The sequence below is a fragment of the Pocillopora verrucosa genome, chromosome 6 (genome assembly GCF_036669915.1).
Source record: "Pocillopora verrucosa isolate sample1 chromosome 6, ASM3666991v2, whole genome shotgun sequence".
Taxonomy (NCBI): domain Eukaryota; kingdom Metazoa; phylum Cnidaria; class Anthozoa; order Scleractinia; family Pocilloporidae; genus Pocillopora; species Pocillopora verrucosa.
Window position 1 is genome coordinate 10,485,175 of NC_089317.1, and position 25,516 is coordinate 10,510,690.

The 25,516-nt window shown below is 37.7% G+C and overlaps 1 protein-coding gene and 1 pseudogene across 1 annotated transcript; both read right to left on the bottom strand.

Annotated features, from left to right (window-relative positions):
- LOC136281855 (uncharacterized) overlaps positions 1 to 25,516 on the bottom strand; it is a 418,311-nt pseudogene that overhangs the window by 82,087 nt on the left and 310,708 nt on the right.
- LOC131771541 (fibroblast growth factor receptor 3) lies at positions 1,185 to 22,988 on the bottom strand. Its single transcript, XM_059087349.2, is given in 19 exon segments — positions 1,185 to 2,106; positions 2,702 to 2,801; positions 3,105 to 3,201; positions 3,497 to 3,537; positions 3,818 to 3,888; positions 4,103 to 4,225; positions 4,536 to 4,726; positions 5,020 to 5,130; positions 6,012 to 6,255; positions 6,984 to 7,023; positions 7,495 to 7,513; positions 9,023 to 9,142; positions 9,450 to 9,649; positions 9,755 to 9,816; positions 10,156 to 10,259; positions 18,554 to 18,787; positions 20,844 to 21,113; positions 22,260 to 22,643; positions 22,884 to 22,988. Coding segments are annotated over 19 exon segments (2,571 nt in total). The 5' UTR covers positions 22,978 to 22,988; the 3' UTR covers positions 1,185 to 2,040.

Sequence of the window (25,516 nt, forward strand, 5' to 3'; positions counted from 1 at the left end):
CCTTTCCTTTGGGTCATCCCGAGCAACCTTTATGTTCTAGTGAGTTCGGCTGGCCTTCGTTCATAAAGTACAAGCCTTGAACAGCTGTTTTCTAACTGTCATGTGAAAAAACTCGCGTGTTTTTATGAGCATCAGTTCGGCTGGATTTCACTGAACTTTTCACTTTCAGATTCTGTATTAGAGACTTAAAAAACTCCAGGCAAAAGTGTAAATTTTGACCTGCCGAACTGTTTTCTTCCGTTAGAAGGTGTCACAAATGGAATTTTGCCTATTCAGTCGAAAAACCACGTTTTCCATCGGAATCTATGGGTGTGTATTGGACATGTATGGAAGCACGGATGATGTCGCCTTGCGGAATATAGAGTATTCATAGATCAAGTGACTCCTTTCATTGGTCTACTTTAACCGTCCTTAATTCAGTGTTTAAGATAATATATTTATCATTCGATACTTGTGATCCGTCATTTTACAAGGAAAGAAGACATACAATATAACTGAGGTAGTAGGAAATGTCCTTATAAGACTTAAAAATTGTAACCCTATGTAACGCAATACACTTCACACAATGATAGGCCTTTAAGGTCTATTAGCGGCCATTGCCGTTTTCAAACACAAGCAATGATAAATACATAAAGACACGAATTTCGTTGAAGAGCGTTTGAGAGCCTTTGATCAGAGCTGATGAGGTAGGATCAAAATGGCCATCCAAACCTTTGAAAGGCTTCAAACTATGACGTACACCAAATTAGACCTTATTGAAAAACCGGTCTCAAATTTCATACTACCCTGAAAGTTTCTGATAAACTCCCCAATAATTGATGTTTACTTGCTAGAAGAGAGAATGTGACGTATTCCTGATAGTCTAAGATTTCGCCTAAGCGAAAATGAGCGCTATCTTATAATTGGCGTTCCTCATCGGTTCATCTTGATGTTCATGGAAACTATACTGTGATGTAGTTGCATTTTTCTATGCGCAATTTTACGTGGGCAGTGACGATCAGTGTTATCTTGGCCAGTTCTTCTCGCCACGAACCAGAATACTTATTCATCCTTGACTTGGTCAATGTGGAAATGGGATTCTCAAACAGAGGTTGCCGCTCAAGACTTCAATGCCCCATTATGGTCACAAATGAAAACTATTTATTAATTTTTACGACGTTGTACAACTCACAAACTTTATTCCGTGCTTTCCGACGGTTACACACACACAGAAAAATGGGATCAATATCAGTATCTGGGCAACTGCCCACCAACCCCTCCCCTAACCCAACATTAACCCTAACTTGTTATCAATAGACTGTTGTTGGGTTAGGGGAGGGGCAGTTGCTTAGATACTGATATTGATCCCGAAAATGTATCAAACTAACACGAAAATTTGAGCGAAAGCAACCGTTTAAATAACAAAAGAAAAATACTTTTGTTCAATCATTAGCTTAATAAACAATTCCTGTAATTAAGAGTGCAATTAAAAAAACAACCGTCAAATAAATTTGTCATAACAACACTTATTATTGTTATAAGTTTTCCAAGGACTGATGTTCATTTGCAAGAAGAGCAAAGCAAAAGGAATTGCCGTTTCCTTGGGGCTTAGTCGGGCTTCTCAGCCTTCGCACTGAATTACATAAGTAACAAAAAATTTCTGATCGATAGAGTGGGTTCCTCAATAGTTAATCTTTTACGTTCACAATACTAAGTGTCTTTTCATATTTTGTCATTTATTTTAGCCTCCGAAAAAGAGACAATTGAAACAATTTTCCTTTTTTTAACACTTTACACGAAAATAGATGTTTACCCTCAAAAATTAATTTTAATTTTTATCACCGATAAAAAGTTACTTTGATATGCTTTTCCAAAAAATCATTTGTCTTTTCAACATAAAGTTTTAAAAAAGCTATACAGCTGTTCCTCGCTTCACTGTTCAATAGCTTGTTTTGTATTAACATAGAATGAAAGTTTAACTTCAAATACACAGGGAAAATTGCATATCATAGCGCTGCAAGATTTATCACTCCATCCTTTGCTCCATGAGAATGCAATCGCTTACACAGCAAGATCGTCAACATTAACGTAGAGTCGATCGTCGTAATTGTTTAAGTTTATCAGCCCCTGCGAAAAAAGGGGTAAAAATCAGAAAATCTTAATCGCTCGCGATAAAGGCCCCATTTAAAATGACTTTTTATCGTTCGTGAAGAGCATGTTGGTGATGATATTATACTTAGAAATAACCGAAATAAAATAGACATGCAACTTTCGAACACTTCATAGTGACGCCATTATTACATGCATTTGACAGTGGTACATCAAAAAAAGGAATAGAAAAAGGTAAAGAATATCACAGTGTGCTTGTTTACAGACCCAACAGAACGTTCAAAGGAGCTTATTGGTATTAACTAAATACAACCTAGCATTTTCTTTGGGTTTTCACTGATGGATTTAGAGAATATCTTGAAACACAAAATCACCATCCCCCTTCCGTGTTTTCAGAACAAGCTTTAAAACTTGTACAAGAATACTCGCTGGAATTCTGATCCATTATTTTTACCTCATAATTTAGATAAAGTAGCTTCGAAACTCCAGTAATTTTCGCAATAAATTAAAATACACAAAATCTGCCGACTTTCAACTAACAATATTCCACGATTGTAAGTTTGCCAAAGTCAGATAAAACTTTGAACGATCACAGTTAACTCCACAAACCTACCTTGTGCTGGTTTTCCATTTCTTTGAGTTCGTTTCTCAACTTCTCAAAAGATGGTCTCAAGTGAGGCTCGTCTTTCCAACAGTTTGCCATTATTTTATACCTTAAACACAAAGATGTCAAGGATATCTCAGTATTTTCTCACTAGCCTCAGTTAGGATATTGTTAGACATAAAATGTTGCATATACGGTAGGACAGTTTGCTTCTTTCTTCAATCACCACAAGAGACAAACTCGTGATCATTGACTCATTCCAATATTTCCCTTAAGTAGGCTGGCTCAGAAAAGAAAACGGGTTTAATTTTGGCTGCGCATGCCTCTTTAGCAAAAAGAACATTTAAAATAAATATTACTGCTGTAGGAGAAAAGGCAACGAAAAAAAAAAACAACAACACAATCTTCATACAACTTCTCATCCACATGTTGTGGTTTAGGCATTCTGTATCCCTCCTCTAGCAACTTTGCAATTTTTCTTCCATCCATCCTTGGATAAGGTGAACCACCTAAAATAAAGCAGGTACTCTCAATGCACTCTTTCAAGAAGGGCCCAACACTTGTAAATAAATTTTTACAATATAATTCCTACACCATTGTTCCTTTGTCTTTAATTTTTCGAATAAGTTCAGCGACTGAGGCAATCTAAGGTGGCTTGGCAGTTACAAATCACAAAGGCAAAACCGAATTCCTCAGAGAACGGTACACCCTGCTTACTTTATGACCACATGTCGATACAAGTGCCACTTTTGTTGACACGATGACGCTAAAATTAATGGTCTGGTCATTAATCTCACAACTTACCAATCGTGAAAATCTCATAGAGTAGAACTCCGTAGCTCCACCTGTAGAACAAACGAGGAAAGGAAAATAAACGTTCTCTTCCGTACTGTTAAAAAAAAAAGTAAATGAAACTTCTTCGTGGGAAGCTCACTAGACTCGTTACAAGAGCAGAACCTGGGACATTACTCACAAATCTAAGCCAGAACGAGTATTACCACTCCTTCATAATAAGATTCCTCCACATCTCCACATCAATTAAAAAAATTCAATACCTAACATACAGAAGACATCCAATAACTTTTCCCATTTTGCTTATAGACCTTATGAAGTCCTTGTACTCACACATCGCTCTTTGTGGAATATTTTCCGTACAGCAATGCCTCAATGGCAGTCCATTTGACAGGAAGACGCCCCTAAATTAGAAAGATAATGATTAAGGATAAATACGACTTAACCAATGCAAGACTGTAGACAGATCTCTAGCTAACTGAAGCAGTCCTAGCAGTGATTTAATGCGTTAGAAAAGAAGCCGAGAGAGCCCATGACCTATGTAAAGTTAAAACCGCAGACACTCATACAAATTTACATTAATTTCAACATAATTATCAGCTTAAAATCGTTTGGTACCTTTGACTTCCGTTGATAAATGTTGTCCTCTTGGACATCTCTGGCCATACCAAAGTCTGTTACTTTACACATTTCCCCTTCTCCAATCAACACATTACGAGCTGCAAGGTCTCGATGGATTATCTGTAGCAAAGCATAACAAATTATTGATGTTGGAACGACTTGGGAGGATGCGAGAGAATTGAAAAAATAATTGCCACGAGGGTCCGGCAATCTGTAAGTTCTCAAACTAAATGTATGGGCCGGTTATTTACAAGAAGTCCAACCTAAACCGCGGTTTTACGCAGTCAGTGGGCTTTCTCCGTAAAAGGGTTGATTTTTTTGACAATTGTGAATGTTCAGGTAGAATTTTCAGGTTAGATAGTTTAGAACGTGGTTTTGTTAAAGAACAGCTAAGCTTTGTTAAAATAACCGGCCCATAATGTGTACTTACTGATATCGATGACAAATACGACATTCCATCGGCAACTTGCCATGCAAATTTCATAAGCTGCTGCGATGTCAGATTTGTTTGTGGCTTGACGTCCGGGTCTTTGTAGTAAGTGTCGTTTAATCCGCGGCTCTTTCTCAGGTAACCAAGAAGATCCCCATATGGAATATATTCAATCAATACCATTAATGGCCCTATTGCAAGATAGATGTATTTTAAATTCACTCAGAATAAATGGGATATTTCACGATGACAAGAAAGAACGTTTAGAATTAAGGAAATCGACAACCATACCTGGTAATTAGAGGTCGGTGACCGAAGATTACACAAAATAACTAAGAGCCGAATGGAAAAGGAGCATGTTGAAATTTACCCCAAGTTTGTGTTTCCGAAGAAAACGGGCGAGCGGTGAATGAGATGTCTCTGAACTAGGTATATGCTCGAAGATAATTTTATGGGCTATTGAAGCATACTTTTCCATATTTACCAGACTTTGTGACACATCCCAGTAGTTTAATGACATGAGGATGAGGAGCCAGTTGCTTCATCAAATCAAGTTCGGACAATAAGTCCTTCCTCTCTAATGCAGAAGCGTCAGCTGCAAGATGATCACCCAAAAGCTGTTACCTTTACAAGCAACCACAGTTACTGAACTAAAATAATTAGTATATATCCTACCTCATACTGAGCTCTGTGCAGCTTAGAGGTTGAGCATCATCATTACAATTATCAGGTCAGAAGTAAAATCAAGATATCTTATAAAGTATGTTATGAAAAATACAACTTATATGCAGCTGGTGTGAAGCAGAGAAAGATCGACTAGGTTGAACAACAATACTGGTGCAGCCAAAATGTTAAGTTCAGTTACACTCTACCATTACTAAATAAAACACTGTATTCAGAGTAAAAAAAAGACAATGACAAAATCCTACATTCTACTTCCATCCCAATGACTGCAGTTTAATATCTTTAGAGATATTAAACTCAATTTGTTTTCAACAAAAAAAAGTTAGCGGCTTATGCTCAGCTAACACACTTGCAATCTTTTTTCAACTGAAAATAAAATCACGAACATAGCGACATCCTTCTTTTTTAAGTCGAAATATCAGTCTTTGAGGTTTGCTACTTTGGGGTGGGTAGAACGGGGGTTTGATCACTAATAACATAAAAAAAAATTTTTAGACGAAAGGCTCTTGGTGAAATTAAGGTGGATTTGCGGTTTCATTTGGATGAATAAGCGATACCTTTTAGTAAAGTGCCTTGATTATCATGGTCAACCTAATGAAATCACGTTTACTTGAAAACTGATAGAAGAAAAAATATAACACTAAGATGACCTAAGTCTCCACATCAGATGCGGAGAGGTTGGGTTTGAATTGCGTCTTTCAAGGCGCTACCTTTTTTTTGAGGGGGGAGGGTGGGGTTTTTTACCTCAGGAACTTTACAGAAATGCAAGAATTCATTTGAAGTATTTGATACCTTTCAACATCTTGACAGCCACAAGTGTCTTCTTTAGTCTTCCGTGGAGGCCTATGACTGTTGCTTTGGCAACCTGACCAAAAGCACCTTTACCAACGATCTTTTCTATGGTCACGTGCTCTGTAGGAATCTCCCAATAGCGTGTAGATGAATTTAAAGAGGCGTATTCACTGACTGGTTCAGCGCGTCGGGCCCTCTCATCCAATGCCATGTACTGCTGGCCTTGAAGCTTTTCAAACTCAGTCTTATCATTTTTTAAGTAAGAAACGTAATCATAAACCACGGCTCTGCTTAAAGGTGTTACAACTTTTCTAAACAACTGCCTTCTCAATATACTTAATTATACATATAAACTAACTTAAAACTACCACTCTAAACATTCTGTCTTTCATTTGTGCAATTACCATGCAAAAGCAACTTCATGGTAACAATGTACTTTCTTTTTCTAAAAGTGCAAATGCCATTTTGTCTTCGGAAATCTAATGATCATAAATGAAACTTTACTTGGTACAAATATCTTTGGGAATTCATCTTCAAAAAGTGTACTTAATATCACCTAAGTTCGTATCAAACTTTCTATTTGTTCAGCTCGTTAGCGTTTGTCGAAAGACACACAAGCTAATTGGATTTATTACTGGAGAAGCTTTCGCATAGTTATTGCATTTCTTAGATTGAGATCACCGCAAATCGAAGGAGAAAAGCACAACATTGAGCTTGATTGAACAGTAGTATCCTACACTGTTTAGCTCGTTTTTAATCCTAAGAGTGACAAGGTTCTAATTTCTCTTTACAATCTATCCCTTGAATCAAATGTTTAATTTACGAGAATAAAGGAAATGATTAACAACTAACGAAGCTATTGATGGTTTTACAAATTCTTCTTGTTAGAACCTAGGAAATGTATAGAAGACGGTATGGAGAATATGCATGATGATGTTAGGGTGTACAGGGTTAAATAGAGAGACCACTTACATCACCAGTTCCTCTTTCTTCTGTTGATTTTCCATATCTCCTAAGATAGTGAAAAATTCACATACATAAAATTGATATCTTTGCTGACGGAAAAGCAATAAAAACTGGATGTAAACACACCTTTGAGAACATTAGTCACAAGACATTAGCGACAGCATGCCACATTTTGCTCTGAGCTATTAGCTCAAATAAAAGCAGGTTTCATAAACAGCCAAAGCTTGAAGAGAGAAGCGATTAGTAACGATGATACTTCATTACTTTCCTATAGATGCAGAACATAATACCCGCATAGCAAGTTTGTTCACACCTATAAGGCGTGGCGAGTAGTGTTAAAGGTATTAATTTAAAGATACTCTAGGTAAGTAACGCCTAGGTGAAGTTCGTAAGCTGAACATAACTACTGTGATGCATGTGAAAAGCAAAAGGAGAAGTTCACAGTTGCAAACAGTTCCCATTGGTAACAAAATCTAAATGTGAAGAAACCATGAAAATGGACGATAATTTATCTCACCTCTCTCTTTTTGGTGTCCCTAAAACGATGAAAAAAAAACATTAAAAAAGTATGATGAGGAAGCAGGATAGAAAGAAAAATCAGCGCAGAAAGTATGTAAACAGAAAGAAAGAAATGAATTCGAGGGCAATGCCGAATAATGTCCTCAGAAATTTTATTATACATGGATAATTTTGTTATGGAGGCGTTTTGTAGCAAGTCTGAATCGATAATTGAAATCATGAAAAAATAGTGACATTTAGATAATCACTTAAGTACTAAAACATGGAACCACCTAAAGCCACCTAAAACCACTTACAATCACCTACAACCACCTAAAACTACCTACAACCACCTCAAAAATTTCAACAACCACCTACAACCACATCAAAAACATCTTAAGCCCCTCGCAAACTATCTAAAACCATCTAAAACAACGCATTAATGTCTAAAATAAGGCGAGACGACAAGTCACGTAATGAAATACGAGAATCGAACGAAACCTCCACCTACCCCTGAAATCTTACTCTCCCTGTTTCCTTGTACAATCAACCATCTCACGAAATGAAATGCGAGAGCATGCCAATTACATTTTATATTGCCACAGTAATCAGCCTGCACAGTCGTAAAAGACTTGGAGAACTTAACTAGCAGACGTTTTGGCTCACATTTCATTTGATTACGTAATGGTTCAAGGCAGTGTTTTTCTCCATTTATAATCTCAGCACTGGAAATGTAATTGGAGCAAAACGTGAGTCACTATTGTGTAAGTAGCACCACTCGTGCAGCTGTATGCTGTATGAATGCCAGCACGATGACGTTCGTGCCAAAGGAAGATCCCAAAGGTACGCACAGTTCGCTTAAAATATTTTCAATGACCATTCTTACTCATACTTTTTCTAAACGTGAGCCAAAACGTCTGCTGGTACCCAGGGTAGAAAAAGCTAAGTCAAGTCAGTCTTTTGACTACGGGTTTGTCATTTTACTTTATTATTTTTTGCAACTTGATGGTTCATTTTGTAAAGTTCTTTAAGTCTTTTGCTACTGAAGGAATATAAAATATGATTAGCATACTCTCGCATTTTATTTCGTGAGATGGTTGATTATACATGGGGGAGGTGGAAGTTTCGTTTGATTCTCGTATTTCGTGTACGTGACATGTTGCCGTCTCGCCTTATTTTAGACATTTATGCCTTGTTTTAGACGGTTTTAGATAGTTTGCGAGTAGCTGTAGATGCTTTTGAGGTGGTTGTAGGTGGTTGTTGAAATTTTTGAGGTGGTTGTAGGCGGTTTTAGGTGGTTTTAGGTTGTTCCATGTTTTAGTACTCACGCATGTAATCACAGTTGTGACGCTTAAGATTCGCGGATATTACATAATCTATGCGCAAAATTGAACTTTTTCCGTGTTTACCTTTCTTGTGTTTAAATGAAGCTATGTAAAAACACAAGCAGCCCTTATAATTAATTGCCAGGTGCTACCATACATCCTAAAATATCCTATACCTATCCTATACGTAGGACCCAGTGTTGTCAGAAACACAATTCTTACCATTCGATTTCTTGCTGCGACGCCTTCTTGACTTCCATACGAAAAAAACAAATATTCCAACAGCTACAGCCACTGCGGCAACTGATCCAACCACTGCACCAACAATAATCCCTGTGGCACCTTGAAAATATGCGGAGAAGAGCAACGTATGATAGATATGTCACCAAACCAAATGTCGGCAATCCTCCGCTCTACCGTTTCACGACGCTTTTCCTACTCATACTATGGATACAATATACAACAGGGATATTTCACATGAATGCCGAACATAGAGTGTAAACGGCGTTTTTGTTTCCCATGATTACAATGTGATCTCAAATTCCAATAACTTTCCACTGAAGAGCATATCATGGATTCAGATTTCTGTGAAATATGTACCACAAAAAGTTTGCACATTTAACAGATAGCAAAAATTAACAAAACTTACTTCCAGGTGATATAACTGTGCCTGCTGCTGCAGTTGTTCCAATTTCGAAATCAACCGAAGATCTTGTCCTGTGTATGGCACTTACATCGAACTATCCAAGTTTCCCGTCTTTGGCAGCATTCCAAAGAAATCTAATAACATCTTGCTCTCTTGTTGTGGAGTTGAATATTAGTGCTAGGTCAACAGTTATACTTCCACACCTTGATACAGACATAAGATGATCAGGATCAATTAAAATAAATTTAAGCGTGTTAGAAATTTGAAAATTAAAACTTAGAAACTGATGATCCAAGCAGTTTACAAACCTGATTTCATTTTTCAACTCCACACTCCTGTAACCAGATCTACTAACAAAGACCACTTTCATCTATAAGAACCATATAAGAACCAATAGAACAGCGAAAATGAACATCAAATCAAAATAGTTTATTAATTACCTTCAAACACAAACATGAAATCAGATAAACATACGTCTCTTCAATGAAAGGAATAAAATTGTTATGGCATGTATATTAGTGCACTACATGCATAGGCTTTGTTGGAATGTTTGAGTGACACTGAATTAAATGCGAAGCAAATAGCACATCAACACTTAAGCTCCTTATGTGATTTGCATGTAATATTATACTGCAGCAGCAGAAATAGAACTAAGAGATAAAGCTGAATAAGATAAAATACTGCTCTGTTGACTAATAAAAATGTTTACCAGTTCTTTGAGTTTCATCAGTAATGAGGATTGGTTGTATTTTCCATCAGTACAACCTTCACTGGTGATGACAATGGTTATATTAATAACATTTCCTCCAATGTCTGCAGGTAAATTAGAAGATGCAACACTAATCAAACTCAGATTCTGCCAGAATCAGAGCCACATTAGGAAAAAAGAGCATGTACACCTGTATGAAGTTATGAGTACATGCATCACAATATTTGGTCCCATTCAGTTTTCGTACAAATTGTAACTATCTCCTTTTAGTAGTCCTTGGGGCGATGAAAGACTTTAGGAATCATTATCTTTTGCCATACCATAAAAATTACTACCAGCACTTTACTAAATGGATTATATGAAGTGCCATTCAATATTTTTATATCTAATATAATAGCTCTCCCAGCTGCAGGCTTTGTAATTGTTTTTAGCTCCCCTTTACCCTTCAGTTGTTGGTAATTGTTAATTCTCCCCTATGGCTGCCACATTTTTCCCTGTAAATAAGTTGCAAGAGTTTGGTGTTCAATCAGGATGATGACTTTGACCTGAATAACCCTTGTGAACTGAATTCCCAGTTTTCTGGGAATTCCTAGGAATTCTCAAAATTTACCAATTATGCAAATAACCCTTGCAAACTGAATTCCCAGTTTTCTGGGAATTCCTAGGAGTTCTCAAAAATTCCCAACTATGCAAATAAGCTCTGATTTGAAAAGCTTGGAATTACTGGGAATATCTGGGAAAGGAAGACTCCAGTTTTGTGAGGACTTGGAATTCCTAGGAATTCCTTGGAATTCTCAGCTATACAAACTACCTATAATTTAAGAAGGGTGGAATTCTTGGGAATTTCTGGGAATTGAATTTGAGATAATTTAAATACCCTGAGGTCCACTTAAATTCCAAGAAATTCTTAATACCTTGAATGTGAAGGTTTTAAGACGAGGAGTAATTTTAGAGACTTAAAACTTTGGCTCAATTAAAGTTATGCTACACAAAATTTACCACGAGATAGACATACATGTATATGTTTATAACTGAAAGATCATGAATTTATTATTCAAACTAAGTTTTAGTAAATCTGTCAAATCAAGTCCTTCTTTATATACAAATAAAAAGTGCAAGTGACACTTGAATAATAACAGCTCTAAAGTTTACTTGTTGTTCTTCTCTGTCTGTCAGCTATCAACAAATTATTGTTTTATACATCGGACATTGCATAACCATTTGTGGACCGGAGTTCCAACGCACCTCTGTAATCGCATATAGTTGCTTCTGTCTCTTGTACAAATGTTTCTCCTTTATGAGACGCACTCTATTCTGTTGGCACCACTGCTTTAAGTTCAATGGAAACGACTGACTGAGGAATCGAGATGGCGGTGTTAGAACGTGTTCCTGAACGCTTGTTACGGTCAAGCTTTGTTGATTTAAGTACTGGTACACTGGGATCATCCATGTATCTCTTAGACTTCCTAATTTGGTATCCTTCTTTTGTAAAAATGAGGGTAAAAGACGATCTGTGATCGCATTCAAAATTGTGATTGGCTTGTGTTATTTCTCACCTTTGCCATGAACACAACTCAAGTGGGTTTTGAGTCTTTGTTTCCTCGAAAACTTTCGGCCACAAATCGTGCATTTGTAGTACGATCGATTCTTGTCGATTATTTAACAAATAGAGAAGCCTTGACTGTGGTAGCCTTGACGTAGTCGAGTGTTTCGCCCCACTTCTTGAGTGCTCTAGCCGCTTCCTAAGTGCTTTATAACAGAACAGAGCACAGTCAAGGCTTCTCTATTTGTTTTATAATAGAGAATCCATTAAATTCCCCGAGCATTACTTTCAATTTTCAAAACAAACTTTATCCAAAGCGAACAACAGTGTCGTCAGCATGCTCTATACTCTCATAAAGCACGCTACAGTAAGCCAATCAGAATCCCTGTTAGAATGGTTCAAATAATCTGATTGGCTGTACAAGACAAAAGCTGTCAAAAGCGTCAAGCCATCAAAGTTCACATTCTGCGATAGTTTACAAACTAAAATGGTTCGGAAGGTCGAATTTAACACTTTTGCCTGAAGTTTTTAAGTCTCTAATATAGAATCTTGAAGTGAAATGTTCAGTGAACTTCAGCGGAATTATGGCTCCTAAAAACACGCGAGTGTTTTTTGAATGAACGACAGCCGAATTCACCGGAACATGAAGATCGCTAGGGATGACAGCGCGGCAAAACTCGGCTGCAATGACAGATGCGACTTTCCACTCAACGCATCGGAAAGGATATCAGAGCAAGCTCCTATTTTTTCACTCGAAGGGTGGCCGATGTAGTTTCTGAGGCTTGCTTTACTGTGATGACCGGAGATCGCCATGATGAGCAAGCCGCGATGGACTTCAGCATGATCATATTCGCTCAGACACCGTCATGATTAGAATGAATTATTTTATTTTATTTTTATTTTATTTAACAACTTTATTGGGTACGTCTACAAGCTCAAAATGAATACATATACAAGGAAAGAGACAAAAAATGGATAGAAATGCGCCAAAAGGGTCAGTGCGAACGGGACATGGAGTCCCATGCGGGGCACTACCCTTAATAAAAACGAAAAAAAAAAAAAAAAAAATGAAAAATGTAAAAACGTACGGTGAAAAAGTGCTAGATAACTAAAAATCAATGACAGGGACACGACCTAACAATTGACCACGTGCACGGACTATTAACATCAAAAACTGAACGGACAAGAGAGAACATGTGTTTTGCTACAAAAGTTTGAAAGGCGGTCGGGTTAGAAAACTTGGACGGGGGTGATAAGGTACAGACGGAGTTCCAGAGTTTAACAGTTCGGTTGAAATAGGAGGCCTGAAAGGTACTTGTTTTACACGAAGGTGTTGTGAGATTGAAGGAATTACTTCGTCTGGTGCGGCCGTGGGAAATAAAAGAAACAAAGTTAAGGATGTTTAGATCCGTGTAGTTATTCAGACATTTGTAAAGAAACACAAGGTCCTTAAGTTCGCGGTCGTAGGCGAGAGGGAGCAAATTCAGCTTGATAAGCCGGTCTCGGTAAGCTGACTTTTGAGACTGAATTGGGCTGGGGACCACACTTGCGTTGCATAGCACAGTTGTGACTTTACCAAAGCCAGATAGAGGGACCGCCTGACTGAAACATCGGTCAGAAAAGGGCATGTACGCTTTGGAAGCCCAAGTAGCTTGTTGGCTTTTGCGATGATGGTATGGACATGTGAATCCCATGAAAGGGAGCTAGTCACAATAACTCCGACATCCTTCTCACTTGTGACCCGCTCAAGTTGTACATGATTGAGTTTGTAGCCGTAGATAATTGGGCTTTTTTTGCAAGTTACTGAGAGGACTTTGCATTTTGATGAGTTAAAGCAAATGTTATTTCGCATGGCCCATGCGTTCATGTTGGTTAAGGTGTTCTGCAGAGATATGCAGTCCTCAACACCTTTGATGCTGCGATATGCCTTGGTGTCGTCGGCATATAATGCGGCCATCGCACCTCCTACAGTTGCATCAGGCAGGTCGTTTATAAAGATCGTGAAGAGCAGGGGTCCCAACAGACTCCCCTGAGGGACACCGGAAGTGACTGGTGCCCATTGCGAGACAGCACCATCAACAACTACACGTTGGACGCGCTCGTTTAGATAGTCTGAAAACCAGGCTAGTAGCTGCCCCGAAACGCCGTAGGCCCTTAACTTAGACAGGAGAATACAATGGTCCACCGTGTCAAACGCTTTAGCGAGATCCAAATAGATCACGTCCGTCTGTACATTTTTATCCAGGTACTGTCCTATGGTGTGTAGAACAGACAGTAATTGTGTGACACACGATCGATTTCGTAGAAACCCGTGCTGTAAGAGGGTGATCAGATGTATGACGTGCTCATAAAGGTGATTAAACACGCAGCGTTCCTGTATTTTGCTTACAATGGGAATGAGCGAAATAGGTCTATAGTTGTCGGCGGGTTCTTTTGAGTCTTTCTTGTGAATTGGTGTTATGTCCGCCGATTTCCACTCACTTGGAATTTTGCCGCTTTTAAGTGAATTGTTAAAAATAGCGCAGAGACTTGGTGCTATTTGTTCGCTACATTGTTTGAGCAGTCTCGCTGGAATGCCATCAGGACCACTGGCTTTTGAGATGTCTAGCCCATTCAAGTGCTCTCTCACCTCTTCTATTGATATTTCTATTTGCGAGATTTCCATATCAGTTCTCAGTGGTATGTTAATTTGAGGTCTGTTTACATCGGAGGCTGCTGGAAGGAAAACAGAACAGAAATATTTATTGAAGAGGTCTGCTTTTTGTGCTGGTTCCTTTGCAGACACACCGTTGTATGATATCACCGGGCTTGTGCCAGATCGACCACCTAAAATCGCTTTGTGGTAGCTCCAAAATTTCTTTGGGTTGTCCTTAAACGACTGCTCAATTTGCACTAAGTACTGCCGATGTTTAGCGCGAATTACGTACTTAATATTTTGACTCAATATTCGCAATTTTTGTTTGCGTTCAGGGGTCTTGTTCTGACGAAATTTTTTCAAAGCTGCATACTTCTTTCGAATCAGATGCCGGACTTCCCCGTCTATCCAAGGGGGAGAGTTAGTGTCGTGAATTGTTTTTACTGGTATATGATCTATTACGGTAGTCAGAAACAGATCTTTCCAGTTTGACCAGTGTTCATTTATATCATCCGAAAAGGCTAACTCAAAGGGAACTCGAGTAAGTGATTCCCGTAGATCATCAAAATTTCCATTCTTAAAGTCGAAGACTTGTCTCTTCACCCGTTTTGCTCTTTGAAACTTTAGTCGGATATCAAACTCAATAACATAGTGGTCTGTGGGAAATATACCTTCCCGTGGATGAAAGGTTAGAACGTTCTCGATAGTCTCAGGCCAATTACACAGCACAAAGTCAAGCTTGTTACCGGCAATATGCGTGGGGCCAGGGACAGCCTGATAAAGAAAATTGTCACCAACAAGATCACAAAATATTTTGTGGTCTGCGCGACTACTGTTGTTTACTGGAGTTGTTGTTGTTTCATCGTTAGCCCAATTGAGTTCTGGCAGATTGAAATCGCCAAGCAGCAATATACAAGCTGACTCTGTGTTTTTCCGTAGAGATGAGTTAAGTTCCAGAAGAGGTTCGGGCGATGAATCAGGGTGATAAAAACAATAAAGGGTAACAGTTTTTACATTTCCAGTCTTCAGATCCACAACAACCAATTCTGCGCCATCCTTCTCTAAGTCAGGTCGTCTTTTCACTTCAATGCCTCCTTTAACCGCAATCATTACTCCACCAGCACGATCTTCTCTGTCCCGTCGAAAGATGGAATATCCTGGTATGATTTCACTGTCGGTTACAGAGTTATTAAGCCATGTTTCAGTGACCCCGACAACGTCGAAGTCCCCGCTAAAGACAATCTGTTGTAAGATGGTGATTTTGCATATTTTGCTTCGGTCAGAACCTTCGGCAGTCACGATTGCTTTTAAACTTCGTGCATTCAGATTTAGTGCTCGCAGATTGTTTCTCTGATTCGGATGGGGACCAGGGTTCGATGCAATATCCATACAGATAGTTATATCGATGCCTTGATGGAAGTCAGGAGGCGAAAGACAAGTTTGACCATGTTTGGTCCAGCATACTTGATGTCGACGAAGTTGGTTTGAGATTCGGCGGCTCGCAGCATTTCTTCTGAGATAGTGGGCTTGAAAATTGTTGGTCGATTTCAATGAGCACTCCGAAGAGCCGTCTCCAAGCTGGCTTGGAAGCGTGTGTGCCAGTAGATTAACTACAAAAGCTAGTGATATAACCCAGAGGCCGAAAATAGCGGCCATCTTGAATTATGAGTTTATTCGGACTGAATTTTAACAGTTATGCCAGTCTGGTTATATTTTTCATCATTTCTGTTTTGTTCTGTTTTGTTTTTGAACACTGAACTTTATATACTGTGTGAGTGTTAGCTGTGTTTGATTTTTATTTCCGTACGTAAGCTTGCAATCTAACTGAGCGTGAATTAATCTTTAAAACTCGGAATGTCTATTTTGTTTTTCTTTGAGGATTTTCGTATCTGCTCACGTTTTAATAACGTAAATTACGGCGCCTGGTATGTTTACAAATCTTTGTTTGTTTCTTCTGTTGCTACTTGCCGGCTCGCATGTTCCGAAATTTCACTTTCAATTACCGGAAAAGGTCGAACATAGTACAATTTGGCAGATCATGGCGTGACAGCTTTAGCTCAGTTCTATGCTCTATACTCTCATAGAGCACACTCTTTCGACCAATGACAGCGCGCGTTATATCCGAACTTTATTATAATTCCACATAGAGTGAGCTCACATCATTATTTACATCACCGTCAGAACATGGATCCAAGGTATCCAACGTCCAGAAGCAGAGAACCGGTCGGAGAAGTCAGAGTAAAGTTGTGCGCTTCTCTTCACACTGCAATCGGCAAGCCAGCGGATTCACTTTGCTAGCCAATGACAAGTCCTAAAAGATCCACGTGGTCATGCCCGTGATCGGAAACAAAGAAGACACCATTTGGCGCTCATCTTTGAATGTACTTTTCATCGGTTGATCGCTCGAGTGTTAAGTAATTTCTTTTCTCAACTGTTGGCTTAATATAACATTTCTGAGGATAGTTTTTATTGTGGTTCGATGGGAAAACGAGAACAGCGTGAGTGTTGTAAAAGAAAGGGAAGTCGTTGGCGCCGTGGAGCTAAAAGAAGGGTTAACAGTTGAGATACTGACTGGTACAAACAAGAGTCGAGTGTTCATTTATAAAGCCACGATTTTGAAAGTTTGTGGTAAGTAAAAATTGCGATATTCGCTACGAGATCAAAATCTTATTAAAAGAATAGATATAACGGCTTGAATTAAGCTTACATAACGTTCAGTGCAACTGAAACTAGAATAATTCTGAGAATCGAATCGGTCACTTGCATGCTGCAGTTTCTTAAGCTTATACTTTACAGTGAAATAAATCTATCAGTAAGATTTCAAGATTACTTTAGTCACGTTTGGGAACATTCAAGATTCATAATACAAACTGTGATTAAACAAACCTTATTACGTAAAGAGGCCCTCCTTGGTAAAAACAAAATAATGTATTCAGCTCTTTTTTAGTAAAATCTATGGGAGAGATGTACTAACTGCAATATAAAAGTCATTCAATATAACAAAGATTTCCCAATCCCAGTGTACTTTGTTAAGTTGAGATTCCAATGAATGCCCTTTTCCTTATAAATATCTAAGGCCTTGTCTGAACTTTAAATATACATTTTTATATATTTTTTTTCAAATTCAGATGTCATGGAATCCAGATACAAAATGGTCAAGCTTCTTGTAGACAACCTCATTAAAGGCCAACTCATTGTGAGCCCAGGGAAAAAAGATAAACAGAAGCTAAGTCTGCAGTTTAGAATAACTTCATTCTAATTTATTGTTACAGTTACAACAAGATTTTAATTAAAAAAACAATTATTTAATTGTAATTAACCCCTTCACTCCCAAGAGTGCTAGATAAAAATTTGAGAAGAAATCTACAAATTTCAATGTGCAGAATCAACGAAAACAAAGAGTAAAACATGAAAGTGGTGCTTGACAGCTTACATTTAAGTGTTCACACGTAAGAGTTTTATCCAAATAAGTTACAACCACATAAAATCAAGTCAAAGCCTGTCTCTGGGAGCAAAAGGGTTAATAACATTTGTATCATCATCCAAAATTAAATAACTCATTTTAAGACTATTTTTAGACAGAAAGTATTTATCGCAACAAATATAACTTAAGATATTACATTTTATGGAAAAGAATCAACAGATTTTATTCACAATTTGTGTCAAACCAAATTTAATGATTGATTAGGACTATTTTATATGAATAGCTGTAATTGAGGATTAAACCGTATGAAGTTTTCAAGAAAAGAATAATAAATCAAATTTCATCCTAATATTACTACATGTTGATGTTGATATTTTACACATAAACTTTAATTAAGCTTGTATATAAATTTCATTGAATACTTGAATTTTAGCTGGGATTTTTTAAGTTTTAGTATTTATTTCATATAAGTAGCCTCAGATTTTTGCTTAAAATTCCCAGGAATTCTTAAACATTCCTAGAAATTCCTAGGAATTTTTTAGATTTACAGCTTTTCAAGGAAAGTTATTGGTGCTCTGAGTTGGAATTCCCAGGATTCCAAGTCCTGTTGGCTATAAACTTGGAATTTCTGGGAGTTTCTAGGAATTTCTAGGTTTTTAGAACCAGAGTTGTTATGGTTGGGAATTCCTATGAATTCTCAGTCCAAAGTTACCATAAAAATTAAAAAATTTCCAAAAAAAATTGTTTGAATGGCAAATTTTCATGTGGTGAATTAGGAATGATTATAACAACTTACAGACACTGGCATCTTTTACATCACTACTAAATTCATTGGCCACTCTGCAGGTATAGTTGGCATCATTAAGGACTTGTGTAATATGAAGAGTATTCTTGTTGCAAACTTGTTCTGGGTCACATGGAGTCCAAGTGTAAGTAGGAGGAGGGTTTCCTTCTGCTTCACAGGTAAGAGTTACACTTTGTTGTACAACAACAATATACTCTGGTTGAAATTTAACAATCTTAACTGCATCTGTAAAGTGAATGGAAATACCCAAAATTTTATTTTAAAAAAATGGCACCACTGACAATTAATTAATATTGAAGATGCTTACACAAAGTATATGATCGACACATTTACAGCTTCTTTGCACAAATAATGCAAACCACACTCACTGATACAAGTGAAACATATTTCACAGCAATAACTTACTGTCTAAATTCAAAAATTTGTTTGTGAAACAGAAAAGCTGGTATTTGTTTGAACATTTTTTTCTTTCTCATAAACACCCAGAGAATTAAGAAATTAATATAATTAACCTTAATGTTTTGGCTTCTTTAATAACTTAGCACATTAATTGTAAAATTTTTAGCACAGCTAGGGACACTAGTAATAAGCTTTTATAAGTATTTTTTACTACAAAGTAGAAGTGACAAAAACAGAAATGTGTAGTTCCAGAAAATATCCATACCCCACCACGGAGGGAATTTCATATAGGACCCCTCCACCCCTTCGGATTTTCCATTTTGGGGTAGCAGTGGTAGCCCCCCCACCCCTCTGGAATTTCCAGAGAATTTTCTACCACACCCTATACCCCCTGGAAATATAATTTTTTCTCATAGCAAACAACAAACAAGAGGGACGTGTGCTTTTGTCGCGTGTATATTCGAGAGATGGCGTACACGCGCAAGGTAAACGTCGCTAACTAGCTTAAACTTAACGTTTGCTTTATTTTTAAATACAATACTTATCCTTAAACATTTAACACAGTATTTTCAGTACACGAAAGGAGAAAAAAACCGTACAAGTCGGAACAAAACACTTTTGAACTGTTAAGTTTGTACAATGTACTGAGAAAATTGCGTGCACTTGAAATGGAAACGTTCGAAATCACATTAAGCAACGTAAATTTGAACAAAATTGTGTCATAAATAAGAGAGCAAAAGAGAAAACCGAGTCAGCAGTAAGTTATTTTGAACTCATCTTTCCAAATTCCAGCCTCTAATGTAAAATTTCTTCACACAAGCATTGATTCTTATTAACAGCGGGTTGACAATTTCGTCCGATTGCATAAACAAACCTTGGCTAGTTACCAGTCCCACGCGCATATACACAAAGCCCTGGGTCCTAGTGTTTCTCAATGTTACTATCAACTGTTTTCGACTACGGTACGCCTGTACTTATCATTCATTGTAACATCGCAAGCAAGTAAGCCATAAAGAAGTCGTCAAGTCTCCTACACATTATGATGCAACAGAATTAAGCTCAGTGCAGATCAAAATTAAGAGATGGCTGGAGTCAATAAGGGGTAGCGAATGGTAAATTTATGCGAAACTTTGCGAGACGGCGAGACCAGCGTTTTTTTTTTTTTGCGAGACCGAAACTTTTTGAGTGCGAAACCAATGTTAAGACCCCAAAACGGCTTTGCAAACAATTCGAGACTGTGAGACGTTTTGAGTCTTTTGAACCGCTCAAAAAACGAGACTGCAGGATCGATCTGTGAGATTTAACTTAAATTTAAAAAAAACAGCATCAGACAGTTATTTGAAAATTTTACGAACGCGAAACGTGTTATGACCGAGGAAAATCCCTAGGTAACCACTCCTGTTGATTGTAATCTTTGGAGACTGGTAACGAGTAAAGGCGGCTCCGTTCGAAAAACAAAGTGATTCTCTTCTTTATTTGATGTTATTTATGTTCCAAAGCACTATAAGGATAAAAGAAAACTTTCTTTGGCTGCAGAACTGTTAGAAGCATCGTAATTTAACAACTTAAACTTCAGAACGTCCCACTAAAGTAGATAAGAGGCGCCAATTGACATACGAAGAAAGTCGATCGACTTCCTACCCTCTGGACGAAAATTTCGCCTCTTACCCCCCATCCCCTCTGGAATTTCCTGGGACTTTGCCCCCCCCCCCCCCCCTCCGTGGTGAGGGTATGGATATTTTCTGGAACTACACAATACCCTATTAAAACATACACAAGGGCACACACTCATGAAAACATCTGCATGTAGATAAATCAATGATGTATAACATAATAATAAGGACATAATACACAGTAAATAGACAAGCAATATGTAGCTTACAAGTGACATCCACATCAACTGCCTGACTGTCTGGGTTTCCAAAGCCATTATATGCTTTACAGTAGAATGTTCCTGACTCATTCCTGCCAATGTTTCTTATATTCAGCCTAGCTCCCTGTTGTAGTGATTCAGTATTTCCTTGCAAGACTAGCTTTTCTTTGGTCCAAGTAATGTTTGGTGCTGGTTTCCCAGATGTTTCACAGGTTAACAGTAGGTTACTGCCTTCTTGTACAGTTTTTAGGCCGGTGATATTAGTTACCTTAGCTGGCACTGAAAAAATCAAACAGCTGCAATTACTGTAATCCTCAAAGAGCTGCAACATGTTTCTTACAGCATGTTCCACAACTGCATGGTGATCACGTTCAGTATGAGTGACCATGTGTTATTGACAAAATCTTTTGATTTTGCAAGTTATCAACTGTTTAAGACCATAACCTGTGGAGATTTGTGGCATATATTAACCTCACAGAGCCTGCACACATATAACATATTCTGACAGAAAGGTACATTGCTTAGCTGGTTAAAAATATTTTAAAAAGCTGTTTTTACCATCAAGACTTCAGATATAATTTAACTCAGCTCATTTTACAACATATGCAAACTATACAAAATGATGCCCAGATTTGAAGAATTAATCGAAAGTAAGTAAGGAATAAAAAAATATTTTAAAAAGCTGTTTTTACCATCAAGACTTCAGATATAATTTAACTCAGCTCATTTTACAACATATGCAAACTATACAAAATGATGCCCAGATTTGAAGAATTAATCGAAAGTAAGTAAGGAATAAAAAAATATTTTAAAAAGCTGTTTTTACCATCAAGACTTCAGATATAATTTAACTCAGCTCATTTTACAACATATGCAAACTATACAAAATGATGCCCAGATTTGAAGAATTAATCGAAAGTAAGTAAGGAATAAAATAGAATGAGTATAAAGCCTAGGTAGTGAGTAAGTTGGCCAGGTCATCCAAATTAATAATAATAATAATAATAATAATAATAATAATAAATAAATGAAATAAAAATAAATATAATAAGACAACATGCTAAGCATTTATAAGGTAAAAAGTCTTTCTTCATATTCAAACTTTTATGTAATTAATAAGTATAACAATTTAGCATAAAAGTCTTAAGGGCATAACAAAGTAGTATCTCTAGGAATTTAGATTTCTTGATATCTTCAAGTAGAGTCATCCCCGTAGACTCATGTGCACTACATTGCAATGTTCATAGCCTACTCAGTGAATGTTAGTGGTCCACAGAGTCACCCTGATCAAGACACATCATGAGAAAATAGACAATCAAGAATGCACATTCCATATCCTGTTAGGTGACACATAACCATTCAAAGAAATGCCAGTCTGGCCCCCTAAGGTATTGCCTTTCTTGTCGGAAGCACTTTCAAGCTCACCTATGACTTCCACTTGAATTGCTCGTTTCCAGATATCAGCATTGGAATCAAGTAACTCGCAGCTAAATTCTCCATTAGTCTTATCGTCTGCAACCGTTACGTTATAGATAAACAAAGACGCTCTTCCAGGAGTCGAGCTAACGTTGAACCGTTCCTGAAAATGTGCATTAAGAGCACCAACTAGTCCACCGGCGCTAATCATGGCTATACCATCACCATTAAATTTTATCATAGCTATTAAGAAACCTAACGACAGACTGTAGTTCCAGTTCAGTGCGACAGAAGATCCTTCTAAAACCTGTACGATGCCAGGGGAAAGCACTTCATATGGACGCGTTGTTGTCTTCACAGGAGTAGGTTCGTACCATGTGACACTTCCGCCATCTGCTGAACAGTGAAGATTTTAAACCGCCGTTAAAACAAACCAATGTTCATATATTAAGTTATCTGACCAACAGACGCAAATTTTCTCAAATTATCCTAAGATTTAAACAGTGCCAGGCATGACAACCTGCTTGATGTTCACGTTCAGGGGGTGCTGTTAACTGCGAGCTATAGCGCCTAATCGAGTTCATGATTAAATTACGCTGTAAAAACAAGAGAAACTTCAGAATAACACGTCACCTGTGAGTTGAGGCATCACTAAAATCCATACAAAGATAAATTTCAAATGAAGAACTATGTTAGAATCGAGTTCGATGGCCAGATATGAGAGCATAGGAATTTCACTCTCTAGATGTACGCTAGCACGGAAGTAATTTTTGCCACTAGGAAACTGAATTTAAACTCGAAACCTGATAGGTTGATGACTAAAAACACCAATTTAGACAGTAGTAATGATTGGTGGAACTTTTTTTTAACACAGACACACACACTCACCCAAAAATATCAGGAATGGAAAGGATTACCGCCATTAGCTCAGGCTAGTGTTCAACATGGATTTTGAATTTGGATTTTTTGAAAACCGTCGAGAAAATAATGAAACCAGGAAGATTCGCTTAGGTCGAACCAGTTGTTTGAACTTAAAGGCATTAAGAATATAACGCAAAGAAGTGTACGTTCTAGAATAAACCTTTGCAAAGATTTTCAATTCAAATTATTCACCTTGTATGCTTGGGAGTCATTCTGAGGGTGAGTGGTAAAGGGTAGGGAGTTGTGAGTAGGGGAAGGTAAGGATGTAAAGATAATTTGGTATTGTGGTACAAAATGCCGACTGCAGATCGGGTACAAAATGTAGACTGCAGACTGGGTACAAAATGCAGACTGAAAATTAATACTGTTTTTTCGTCTTACAAGTGATAACGTGTCATCCTACAACTTACCGAGTGTCACGCAATCGCTTTTCCGCGATCATCTTTGACGAATATTTGTACTATTGTGCAATGTTCCCTGCCCAGTTCTTGACATATTTTGTATTTAACAAAGCGGCCACAATCGTTCTTAATAGAATTTCAAGCCTTCATATGGTGTTCTCACTTCACGAAAGATGTCAGTATTGAATAATTAACCTCTATTTTAGAGGCAACTGACAGCTTTGCACGTGCTCCGTCCTCTTCAATCTTTTAACCGATACGTTTTCATTTTGTTGACAAAAATGCAGACCGAGGCCAAAACTATTCCTTCTACTTGATATATTTTCAACGTTAAGGGATGTACACACACTGATTCTCACACATGTGCCCTGTATTGTTATAAGTTTACATGAGGAACCGGCGAAATTCTATAGAGAAAAGCGAAGCACTGTTTTCGTAACTGGCCATTTGTTTACTTTACTAATGGTTTTATCTCTCATCTGTTTGGTGACTACGCGAATATTAATGTGTGAAAATCGTTGTGACACTCGGTAAGCTGTGAGATGACACTTTATCACATATCAGACGAAAAAACATTTGATATTTTCATTCTGAATTTAGTACCCAGTCTGCAGTCTGCATTTTGTACCCGGTCTGCAACCTGCATTCTCCATTTTGTGGTGACCGACTATGTATTAGTCAGTGGCGGATCCAGACCTTGAGCTAAGGGCCCAGTTTTTTGTCGCTTGCCCTGACGGTTTTTCTTCCTTCTGCGAGTCCTTTGTTCTACTTAAATTTAGGGGGGCCCGGGCCCCCAGGCCCCTCCCCTAAATCCGCCACTGTTAGTCAAAATCTTGTTGTATTCACCAATCGAAAACTAGGTATAATTGATAATCAGTGCCCTCTTTGAACACAATTTTATGGACATGACATGTATGACAACCAGCTGTCCTCCGAGTGTTTAGATGAGGCTAACGAGTCGATAAATTTGAAGCTTCAACATCCCCCTCGCGGGCATTTGAACATCTGAAGATTGTTCCGATCCCCCTTCCTTAGCCCGAAATTCCTTTCAAATGTCACACCCAATATTGAACGATTCTTTGTTGTAGAATTTAGTATTAGTTTTTAGTTCCACTGTTTAGTGTTACGCTTGTAAGCATCATTCTGAGATGTGAAATTTGTCTGTCTTAGCCATTCACTAACGAAAGCAGACTCTTCAGACTTGAACTCCTTCATTAAAGCACGTTTATTGCACTGAAAAGACTTGACACCTCTGATTCAAATACCCCGCCCTACCCGGTCAAGGATCAAATTCCCCATACCACCCCCGGGCACTGGCGACGGTCAAAGTGCCGAAAAGCTTGCCCGATTTTGCGGCCCGAGAACATAGAATGTAACCAAAAGGGAGATTGGGGAATTAGGGAATGCGAAAATGAAATGGGAAATAACTTTTCTTTTTTCAGTTTGTATTGTTTATAATGCGGAAAAAATATTTTTCAGCGGTGATTATCGATATCCACGCTTTTTCAAAACGTGTTCAGAGGCAAAATGTAAAAAACGGGAAAAATTTATGATGGCGAAAGAAGTTACCTTGACTTGTTCCTTTTTTTTTTTTTTTTTTTTTTTTTCAATATCTAGACGAGTAACGAAAGGAATATTTTCGATGTCTCCCTTTCCAAAAAGGTGTTTTTAAGAATTTTAATCCTTTAGTGTAAATGAGACAGAAATATCACTAATCAATCCTTGTTTTGATACATGACACCTAAAGAGTGATGTAGAACCAAATTGTACGTGTTTCATTAACAAGTGATAGGTCAAATTTAATTTGTTGAGATGAAAGAATTATAATTTTGATGTTTATTTGTAAATTAATAGATTGAAAGTTTTAAAGAAGTTTGCCTCCAAGTGCTTCTAGCTATTTTTCAGAGTCCCGGTCAGTACTCAACTACAAAGAACCCACAGTTA